The sequence below is a fragment of the Procambarus clarkii genome, chromosome 77, assembly GCF_040958095.1.
Source record: "Procambarus clarkii isolate CNS0578487 chromosome 77, FALCON_Pclarkii_2.0, whole genome shotgun sequence".
NCBI lineage: Eukaryota > Metazoa > Arthropoda > Malacostraca > Decapoda > Cambaridae > Procambarus > Procambarus clarkii.
The window spans coordinates 18,128,260-18,140,142 of NC_091226.1; the positions used below are offsets into that span (position 1 = coordinate 18,128,260).

Genomic DNA, 11,883 nt, shown 5'->3' on the forward strand with positions numbered 1-11,883 from the left:
GTATGAAAGATGTCACAAAGCCAAACAACAACAAATAAATCAGCAAATCCTGACGCGGCCGGAAGTTCCCACGAATAGTCCGCGATCATTAGGTGGCAACACCTCCCCCTCCTCATCAAGTGTCAAGAACAGCTGATCGCAATGGACTCTCCGCGCGAAATTTGCTTGTTTGCTAGATTCACGCGCGCGGTTTCTTTAAATTCTCCAATATTACTAGAAACTCGCACACTCGATATTGGCACAAATAAACCGAATTACTTAGTTACACTGTACTCAGGCTCAAACATTCTTTTCTACAATCAATTCTACAATGATTCACTGTAATGGTCTTACACTGTTATTTATCCAACAATATATTATGAAATATTAACACGGGAGTTTTCAGTACTTTCTCTCGTGGGCGATAACGCAATAATTCACTGTACTCACAAATGATTATTCACTGAATGAACATAGACATATATATGGTATATAAATCAATCATCAATACATGGAAAATAAATAGTTTCTGGGCACATAGCCTAACCTCCGAATACTGGCATAATATTATATATAATTTACCACTATATGTTCATATCAAAAAATCTATAGAAAGATATACACACCACAGTAAATTTATCACTGGTTCCTGGTGCCTGTACACACCAATAATCAACATGAATATTACAAGTACTCTTGATAGTACTGTCTAGCACACTGGTGCTTTATCGTGACATGGGTGAGACTTGCTCACGACATATAAAATCCTCAGGCTAGATAATATAGCCAAATAACATAGCTAACTAAAGGGGAATGGGGAGGGAACTAGAAACACCTACTTCACCCTATCCTCCGATGAGAGTCGAGATGTAGCTCCTGGTCCTCGTGTCGGGAACGCCCCCACACTACACGTCGTCGTGTCCTACCAGAGCCTCTCGTCGTCCCACCGTTTAGCGCGTCGTCTCCGTGCCTCCTCACTGCAGGTCCGTCCTCCTTGACTTCTTGAAGGTTGGAGTCGGTCTCCTGGCCGTCGTCTTCTCCCAGCAACGGCTGTCGCCTACGTCTCAGCTACAGTCGTCCGGGTTCCCCAAATAGTCCTCTCTTCCTCAGCTACCCAGTGGCTCTGTCTGCCACTACGCTGTCACGAACTGGTGAATTGCCATAGACGCCACATACGTCACTGCACGGCTTCACTGCTACTGGCACAGTACCTGACTGGAGCACTTGTTGCTCAAATAACCGTCAATTCCCTCTTCTGGTTCAACACATGAACTAGGGAAGACTTCTCAGAGTACTGGCGGAATTCCGGTGACGCATAAATCCACGGGAGCTGGAATAACTGTCCGACTGACAGGACCACTCGTCGCACGCCCAACCTCTATGACGTGTCGTGTCTGACTGCTGGCGCCAGCCCGGCGCGCTGGCCGGACCCCCTTCCTTCGTGACGTCACCTTTGCTACGGGAGGTTTTCATTGGCTCCCGGTGCCACACTGCTGTCGGTGACCAATCCGGTGCCACTGACGTCACACGGTTTTGGCGGGAGATCAGAGAGGTAAGCGCCATCTTGGCTCCCTAAAGGGCCTAAACCACAGGCCAAAATATTACTATTTCACAAATTTCTCGGCTCTCCGAGAACACTTCACTCTCTCCCATATATCAAATTGTAGCCTGCAACGTAGAGAACGCTTGGGAAAAGTAGACATGACTCTTACTGCAGGCGTGGGAGAATTATAAGGGGGGGAACTCCGTCACATACCCCTCCCCTTAAAATAAGAGTCATGTCTGGTTAGTGCATGCGGGATAGGGCGTCCGCTACTGCGTCGTCCTTCCCCTTGATGTGCTTGACCTTGATCCTTGTCAGACTCTCAGTGCGGGTGAGACTGGTGCCGTTCGCCCTGGACCACTTACTTTCCTCCTCCGGGAGTTCTCTGTCCCTCGGTACACTCAGTCCCGTCTTCTGCTGGGTTTCTCGGGTATCCGTTCCGTCCTGCTTGGCGGCTCTTCCTTCCACAGTGAAGAAAGGTTTCAGGCGGCCTGCGTGACACACCTGTTTCTTTCGGGGTCCATCCGGCTTCCCAATCTCGTACGACACTGGACCCAACCATCGCAGCACTCGATATGGTCTCTTGAACCGCGACTTGGTCACTCTACCTTTACCTGGCACCACAACCATTACTTTGGATCCGGCCTGAAAATTCCTCTGCGCAGCTCCCCTGTCGTACCACTCCGACATCTTGCGTTGCGCCTTCTTCAGGAGTTTCCTAGCCAATTCCTTCGCTCGAGTGAGACGTTCTTTGAACTTCTGGACATATTTATTCACCGTTCCCACGGTTGCTCCTGGCGTCCATCGTTCCTTCATCATGAATTGCATGGCATATATAATATAGATAAATGGAAAGTAAGCCTTCTCAGGACCCACACGTCCTCCTTCGGCCTTACTAACCAACTCGGGGAACTCCTCCTGCTGTAACTCTCCGAGACGAGTGCGGTTTACCCCTGGAGAACTGGTGAGGGTCACCTGCAACTCACCATTCGGGCTACTCTCGCCCTCCACTCGTTCTCTGGGTCCTACGCCGAGGTGATCTGTTCCCAGGCTGTCAGTCGACTCCTCAGCCCCATCAGATCCACAACCTCTTGGTTCTTCGCGTTGTCTCGGTGTCACAGTACAAACTGGGATCGCCACCGGTGCGATTCCCTTCTCGTCCCCACAGGCGTTCAACTCTCCGCCTGTCTCATTGTACTGTTCTATGCACTCTTCGCCCTTCACGAGATGCGGGAGGACGTATCCTCCACATGCGTCATTCCCCAAGATGACCTGTGCCTCCATCTTGGGCATTGATGTACAGACTCCCACCACTAGGGTCTGGCAGCCATAATCGGAATTTAAAGTTACCTGGTGTAGGGGCATCCTCACTGGGCCTCCCACAGTGGCCACCCGTGCCACCCCCACACTGGTACTCTTGTAACCCTCGGGGAACAGGGTTTCACTTACCAGGGTAAAGTCAGCCCCGGTGTCTCTTAGCATCTTCACTGGGATGGGGTCTGCGACCCCCATCCTTACGGTTCCTTGACACATGAATGGGTGAACTTTCTTTTCCCCATTTAGCACGGGTTCATCCCGCTCTCCCTCGGCCCTCTGGTCCTCGAACATCACTAAAGCAACGTGTCCCCGCTGCTTTGGGCGTCTGCATTCCCGCGCGACGTGTCCGGGTATTCCGCAGTTGTAGCAGCGGCCCCTCGGCGGAGACCATCCGCCACCGCTCGCCTTAGCACTGCCTCCAGAGACCGTCACACCCTGTGTCTTTCCCGCCTCACTTGCCGTTTCTTTCCCTGCAGTAACAGTTCCCGAGCTCTCAGCTTGGCTCTCCTCTATCGGTTCTACAGCACCTTTTGATCCTCGGGTGTTCCAACTTGAGAGGTGGGATTTGGGAGAACTCGCTCCTGTCCTCCATCCATCCGTCCTTCTATAACTCCGATCATTTCCGACGTATGCGGGTGGTCGGTTCTGTCCCTCTCGGCGTGGGCGTAGGGCTTCTTCTAACATGTCGGCCCGGTCGGCTGCGGCCCTCAGGTTCTTTATGTCCGCCTCCTTTATCCTCATCCTGATCTCAGGAGAGAGCACGGACATAAACTTTTCCATGACCATTAGTTCCTTGATTTCTTCGGCCGACCCCGCTTCTTCAGAGTCCATCCACTTAAGGAACTTTCTTTCCATGTCCCTCGCCGTCTCCGCATACGATTTTCCTGGCAACCGGGTACATTCTCTAAACCTCTTCCAGTAACACTCTGGCGTGAGTTTAAAGGAACGGAGCACAGCTCGTTTTACCGCATCGTAGTTTGTGCATTCTTGGAAGTCGAGCATAGTGAAGGCTTCACGAGCTTCACCTGTGAGCCTCCCTTGGACCAACTCCGCCCACTCCGCCCTCGGCCACCTCTTCATAGCAGCAACTCTCTCAAAGTGATCGAAGAAACTTTCGGCTTCACTAGGCACAAAGACCGGCAGGTCTCGTTCCCTCACTCGTCGGTCTTCCTGTGGCGGGGCAGGGGCACCTAGTCCCAGTTCAGCTCGCTTCAGCTCCACCTCCTGGTTGGCTTCTATTTCCCTTTGTCTCAGCCTAACTTCTCGCTCGTGTTCTTCCCTGCGTAGCTGTGCTTCTCGCTCTTGTTCTTCTCGGCGCAGTTGTGCTTCTCGCTCCCCACGCTGCATCTGTGCTTCTCGCTCCTCACGCTTCATCTGTGCTTCTCGCTCTTGTTCTTCTCGGCGCAGTTGTGCTTCTCGCTCCCCACGCTGCATCTGTGCTTCTCGCTCCTCACGCTTCATCTGTGCTTCTCGCTCTTGTTCTTCTCGGCGCAGTTGTGCTTCTCGCTCCTCACGCTGCATCTGTGCTTCTCGCTCCTCACGCTTCATCTGTGCTTCTCGCTCCTCACGCTTCATCTGCGCTTCTGCTTCTCGCTCTTCTTTGCGCTGCTGTGCTTCCTCTCTCCTCAGCTGCGCTTCTCGCTCTTCTCTGCGCTGCTGTGCTTCTAGCTGCAGCTTCATTATTTCCAGCTTTATGCTGTGCCTGCTGCCGCTGGATCCCCTGCTGCTTCCACCAATACTCAGGTGTTCACCCTCACTGGCAGGTGTTTGGGGCCGTTCCTCCCCCAAAGCTTCGTCTCGAGCCTTGAGCTGAGCCATTATCTCTAGTCTTCTTTCACCAACTCTGGCAGATTTCAGCTTTATTCCAAAATGATCCGCTATAGCCTGTAACTGTGCCTTGGTGCACTCTTCCAGCACCTGTACGTCTCTAGAATCAATAAACCTTGCTACTTTATCATCCTCCATCTTGTGCTAGAGTGATAACCTGCGCCTGATCTCTAACCCCACTGCTAAGTACCACTGCAACCTTTACTTCGATCGATATCCTGGCGAGGTCGCCAATGTTGGGGTTTCACCTCTCTATTATTCTCTACCCTTACTCTGGGGTGAGCAATAGTTATGCTCAAGGTAACTCACCGTAGCCCTGCGGGTCTTCCCTCGATCCTCACGGCGCCACTGCACGCCAGGAGAGTCTCCCAGTCAATCTTAACGGCCTCTAATTAAGAAAGAGTGAGAACACGACTCGTGCATATCGACTGTCGTGTGCCCTCCCCAACCATAGGGCTCTACGGTTATTCACAAGATCGCCAACTGTTGTTTAAGGTGGCCAGTGACACCATCAGTGGACTGGTGTATTCAGTGGTAGCCTTGGCAAGGTCACACTCAAAGATCAGGAATCAGGCAGGTACTTATTGTTATCACTCCATGCTTACAGGTATAGTATAGCCACAAGATCAATGGAGGGGATGATAAAAACACAAAGAGAGTTTTGTATTTTACTTCAAAATGTATGAAAGATGTCACAAAGCCAAACAACAACAAATAAATCAGCAAATCCTGACGCGGCCGGAAGTTCCCACGAATAGTCCGCGATCATTAGGTGGCAACACCTCCCCCTCCTCATCAAGTGTCAAGAACAGCTGATCGCAATGGACTCTCCGCGCGAAATTTGCTTGTTTGCTAGATTCACGCGCGCGGTTTCTTTAAATTCTCCAATATCACTAGAAACTCGCACACTCGATATTGGCACAAATAAACCGAATTACTTAGTTACACTGTACTCAGGCTCAAACAGTCTTTTCTACAATCAATTCTACAATGATTCACTGTAATGGTCTTACACTGTTATTTATCCAACAATATATTATGAAATATTAACACGGGAGTTTTCAGTACTTTCTCTCGTGGGCGATAACGCAATAATTCACTGTACTCACAAATGATTATTCACTGAATGAACATAGACATATATATGGTATATAAATCAATCATCAATACATGGAAAATAAATAGTTTCTGGGCACATAGCCTAACCTCCGAATACTGGCATAATATTATATATAATTTACCACTATATGTTCATATCAAAAAATCTATAGAAAGATATACACACCACAGTAAATTTATCACTGGTTCCTGGTGCCTGTACACACCAATAATCAACATGAATATTACAAGTACTCTTGATAGTACTGTCTAGCACACTGGTGCTTTATCGTGACATGGGTGAGACTTGCTCACGACATATAAAATCCTCAGGCTAGATAATATAGCCAAATAACATAGCTAACTAAAGGGGAATGGGGAGGGAACTAGAAACACCTACTTCACCCTATCCTCCGATGAGAGTCGAGATGTAGCTCCTGGTCCTCGTGTCGGGAACGCCCCCACACTACACGTCGTCGTGTCCTACCAGAGCCTCTCGTCGTCCCACCGTTTAGCGCGTCGTCTCCGTGCCTCCTCACTGCAGGTCCGTCCTCCTCCTTGACTTCTTGAAGGTTGGAGTCGGTCTCCTGGCCGTCGTCTTCTCCCAGCAACGGCTGTCGCCTACGTCTCAGCTACAGTCGTCCGGGTTCCCCAAATAGTCCTCTCTTCCTCAGCTACCCAGTGGCTCTGTCTGCCACTACGCTGTCACGAACTGGTGAATTGCCATAGACGCCACATACGTCACTGCACGGCTTCACTGCTACTGGCACAGTACCTGACTGGAGCACTTGTTGCTCAAATAACCGTCAATTCCCTCTTCTGGTTCAACACATGAACTAGGGAAGACTTCTCAGAGTACTGGCGGAATTCCGGTGACGCATAAATCCACGGGAGCTGGAATAACTGTCCGACTGACAGGACCACTCGTCGCACGCCCAACCTCTATGACGTGTCGTGTCTGACTGCTGGCGCCAGCCCGGCGCGCTGGCCGGACCCCCTTCCTTCGTGACGTCACCTTTGCTACGGGAGGTTTTCATTGGCTCCCGGTGCCACACTGCTGTCGGTGACCAATCCGGTGCCACTGACGTCACACGGTTTTGGCGGGAGATCAGAGAGGTAAGCGCCATCTTGGCTCCCTAAAGGGCCTAAACCACAGGCCAAAATATTACTATTTCACAAATTTCTCGGCTCTCCGAGAACACTTCACTCTCTCCCATATATCAAATTGTAGCCTGCAACGTAGAGAACGCTTGGGAAAAGTAGACATGACTCTTACTGCAGGCGTGGGAGAATTATAAGGGGGGGAACTCCGTCACAATATATATCTTGATTAAACGGATTAAATTCGTTATGCGAGGTACCACTGTATATATATATATATATATATATATATATATATATATATATATATATATATATATATATATATATATATATATATATATATATATATATATGTCGTACCTAGTAGCCAGAACGCACTTTTCAGCCTACTATGCAAGGCCAAATTTGCCTAATAAGCCAAGTTTTCATGAATTAATTGTTTTTCGACTACCTAACCTACCTAACCTAACCTAACCTAACTTTTTCGGCTACCTAACCTAACCTAACCTATAAAGATAGGTTAAGTTAGGTTAGGTAGGGTTGGTTAGGTTCGGTCATATATCTACGTTAATTCTAACTCCAATAAAAAAAAATTGACCTCATACATAATGAAATGGGTAGCTTTATCATTTCATAAGAAAAAAATTATAGAAAATATATTAATTCAGGAAAACTTGGCTTATTAGGCAAATTTGGCCTTGCATAGTAGGCTGAGAAGTGCGTTCTGGCTACTAGGTACGACATTATATATATATATATATATATATATATATATATATATATATATATATATATATATATATATACAGTGGTACCTCGCATAACGAATTTAATCCGTTCCAACGCCGCTGTCGTCATGTGAAACCGGCGTCATGCAAAACAATTTTCCCCACCCAAAACAATGTAAATACAAATAATCCGTTCCACCCCCTAAAACAACAATATGACATTATACACTGGTAATATTATACTGTACAAGTTAAATAAATGTTTGACTGTTTCCATGTGTATATTCACTTTACCTTATGAAGAGTCGTTGCTGGCTTGAGGGAGCCGATCGGGAGGGAGGGAGGAGAGGGCTTATGGGGAGGAGGGAGACACCACCTCTGGGTCAGGCGGGCTCGCTCTCTTTGGGAATTTAACCCCACTAGGACCGGGTTGTGGTTCAATATCACTAGCACGTCTCTTCCCACCCTGTCCACTGACCATATCGCGTGTCACTTGCTGTTGTCTTCGTTTGAGGATGTCCCTAAATCGAGACAGCACATTGTCATTAAACAGGTTCACGCACCGTGTTGTCACCGCCTTATCAGGGTGATGCTTTTCCGCAAATGCTGTCACCTTTTCGAACATGCCCAGCACGTCCCTGATCTCACTAGATGGGATAGCATCCTCGCAGACCTCCTCCTCCCCCGATGAGAGCTCCTGTACCTCCTGTTGCACCAGCTCTTTCTGCAGTTCCAGGAGTTCCTCGGTGGTCAGTTCATCACTGTGCTCCTCCACCAACTCCTGCACATCAGCAGCATCCACCTCCAGACCCAGTGTGTGTCCCAGAGCGACAATATCATCCACTAAAAGAGCCTCCGGGTCATCCACAGGTGCGGATGCAGATGCAGGTGCAGGACCGAAACCTTCGAAGTCTCGCTCAGGGACACCCTCAGGCCACAAGTTTCGCCATGCAGAGTGTAGGGTTCTCTGTGACACCCCTTCCCAGGCCTTATCTATCAAACGCAAGGCCCCCATGATATTGAACTGCTCCTTCCAGAATTGTCTGAGGGTCAGCTCTGTGGTGTCAATCACATGAACACATCTCTCCAACAAGGCCTTCATATAGAGCTTCTTAAAGTTAGCAATGACCTGCTGATCCATGGGTTGGAGGAGTGGCGTGGTGTTTGGAGGAAGAAACTTGATGGTGATAAACTGATTTTCAGGGAACAGATCATCTTGCAGTTGGCAAGGATGCGCAGGTGCATTATCGAGCACAAGCAAGGCCTTGAGTGGTAACTGCTTGTCGACGAGAAAATTCTCACTGTGGGGCCGAAAACGTCATTTACCCACTCACTAAAGAAGATCTGCGTGACCCAGGACCTCTTGTTCGACCTCCACATCACATTCAGCCGTGTCTTGTGACCCTTAAACGCCTTGAACACTCGTGGATTTTCTGAGTGATAGACGAGCAGCGGCTTGACCTTGCAATCGCCACTTGCATTGGCGCAGAGCACGAGAGTAAGGCGATCCTTCATCGGTTTGTGGCCAGGCAATGATTGTTCCTCTTGCGTGATGTAGGTCCTCTTCGTCAGTTTTTTTCAAAAAAGGCCGGTCTCGTCACAATTGAAAACTTGTTGTGGCAGAAACTGCTCCTGATCAACAAATTTCTGGAACTCTGGCACAAAAGCCTCAGCAGCACCTTTATCAGAGCTGGCAGCCTCCCCATGTCACACAACACTGTGTATACCACTCCTTTTCTTAAAGTTCTCAAACCAGCCACGGCTTGCCCTAAATACCTCCTCATCTTCAGACGACGCACCTGGTATCTTCCTGACAAGGTCCACATACAGCATCCTAGCCTTAGCGCAAACGATAGCTTCAGAGACACAATCGCCATGCAATTGTCATTCATTCATCCACACCAGCAGTAGCCGTTCCACATCTTCCAGGAGTTTTGGACGTTTGCTGGTGAGCTTGCTACCCAGCAAACATTTTCATGTTTTTAAAACATCCTAAAAACGACATTTCATTGTTTTCAGCACGTTTATAATTACGTTTAGAAAAGGTTTTTTGAGAACTTTTATATACAACCTTAGAACGTAAATAATTAACATTTCTAAAAACTTTTTTATAATCTTTTAATTACCTACATTAAAACGTTTAGGGTAAATTAGGGTATAATAATTTTTTAATTCATATCTGAAATAGAAAGGGAGAGAAAGAAAGAAGACATATCTGAGAAAGAAATGGACATCCTATATATGTATGTGTAAATTACAAATAAATAGGGTACAAAAAGAGAATTAAAATATTATATTTATTTAATTAAGAATGAGTAATACAACAAAATATATGTAATAGCTCGAAATATATAGACTATATCTATAACAGAATATAAAAGTAAAAATTTAAAAATCTATAAAAATCTATATATGCAATATGTGAACACAATAGATTTTGTGATCAAGCAGCCTGTGATTCATGTCATGCTGAGATCAGTCTGATGTTACAAGCAGTTATTGTTACTTAAAACTAAAACAAGTAAAATTTTCCGAGTATACATATAACACTATAGTTTTTCTATGACTAATAATAAAAATCTATTAATCAAAAGTTTAGGACTAATTAACTAAAAATAAAAATCTACAAGTGAATGTAAACAGTCAAGTATAATATTCATGTAGAAAGAGAAAGAAAAAGAGAGAGAAGGAAATAAAGAGAAAGAAAGAAAGGGAGAAAGAGAGAGAGAAAGAAAAGAAAAAAGTCATGTATAATATTCATATTAGCACCATGCAATATAACTTAGATTAAGTAAAAATCTCAGACATTTTTAAATCAAATGAAATATGAGAGCCAGAGAGAGAGAGCGAGAGCCAGAGAGAGAGCGTGAGCCAGAGCCAGAGAGAGAGTCAGAGCCAGAGAGAGAGAGAGAGCCAGAGCCAGAGAGAGAGAGAGAGAGCCAGAGAGAAAGAGAGAGCCAGAGAGAAAGAGAGAGCCAGAGAGAGAGAGAGAGAGAGAGAGAGCCAGAGCCAGAGAGAGAGAGAGCCAGAGCCAGAGAGAGAGCCAGAGAGAGAGAGCGTGAGCCAGAGCCAGAGAGAGAGTGAGTCAGAGCTAGAGAGAGAGTCAGAGCCAGAGAGAGAGAGCCAGAGCCAGAGAGAGCCAGAGAGAGAGAGAGCCAGAGAGAGAGCGAGAGAGAGAGAGAGCCAGAGAGAGAGAGAGCCAGAGAGCCAGAGCCAGAGAGAGCGAGAGCCAGAGAGAGCGAGAGAGCCAGAGAAAGAGAGAAAGAGAGGGGGAGAGAGAGGGCCAGAGCCAGAGAGAGAGAGAGAGAGCCAGAGAGAAAGAGAGAGCCAGAGAGAAAGAGAGAGCCAGAGAGAGAGAGCCAGAGAGAGAGAGAGAGCCAGAGAGAGAGAGAGCCAGAGAGAGAGAGAGAGCCAGAGCCAGAGAGAGAGCCAGAGCCAGAGAGAGAGAGCCAGAGCCAGAGAGAGAGCCAGAGAGAGAGAGAGAGCCAGAGCCAGAGAGAGAGCCAGAGAGAGAGAGCCAGAGAGAGAGAGAGAGCCAGAGAGAGAGAGAGAGCCAGAGAGAGAGAGAGCCAGAGCCAGAGAGAGAGCCAGAGCCAGAGAGAGAGAGCCAGAGCCAGAGAGAGAGAGAGAGAGCCAGAGCCAGAGAGAGAGTGAGTCAGAGCTAGAGAGAGAGTCAGAGCCAGAGAGAGAGAGCCAGAGAGAGAGAGCCAGAGAGAGAGAGAGCCAGAGAGCCAGAGCCAGAGAGAGCGAGAGCCAGAGAGAGCGAGAGAGCCAGAGAAAGAGAGAAAGAGAGGGGGAGAGAGAGGGCCAGAGCCAGAGAGAGAGAGAGAGAGCCAGAGAGAAAGAGAGAGCCAGAGAGAAAGAGAGAGCCAGAGAGAGAGAGCCAGAGAGAGAGAGAGAGCCAGAGAGAGAGAGAGAGCCAGAGCCAGAGAGAGAGCCAGAGCCAGAGAGAGAGAGCCAGAGCCAGAGAGAGAGCCAGAGAGAGAGAGAGAGCCAGAGCCAGAGAGAGAGAGCCAGAGAGAGAGAGAGAGCCAGAGAGAGAGAGCCAGAGAGAGAGAGAGAGCCAGAGCCAGAGAGAGAGCCAGAGCCAGAGAGAGAGAGCCAGAGCCAGAGAGAGAGAGAGAGAGCCAGAGCCAGAGAGAGAGTGAGTCAGAGCTAGAGAGAGAGTCAGAGCCAGAGAGAGAGAGCCAGAGAGAGAGAGCCAGAGAGAGAGAGAGCGAGAGCCAGAGAGCGAGAGCGAGAGAGAGCCAGAGAAAGAGAGGGGGAGAGAGAGAGAGAGAGAGAGAG

The 11,883-nt window shown here is 48.1% G+C and overlaps 1 protein-coding gene across 1 annotated transcript; it reads right to left on the reverse strand.

Annotated features, from left to right (window-relative positions):
• Positions 1–7,948: 7,948 nt before the first annotated feature.
• Positions 7,949–9,429, reverse strand: LOC138357340 (tigger transposable element-derived protein 1-like). The gene is made up of 2 exons (XM_069314019.1): positions 9,350–9,429; positions 7,949–8,897 (listed from the first exon to the last, which is right to left on the reverse strand). The coding sequence occupies exons 1-2, from the start codon at positions 9,427–9,429 to the stop codon at positions 7,949–7,951; spliced, it is 1,029 nt and encodes a 342-aa protein (XP_069170120.1).
• Between the last annotated feature and the right edge of the window lie 2,454 nt (positions 9,430–11,883).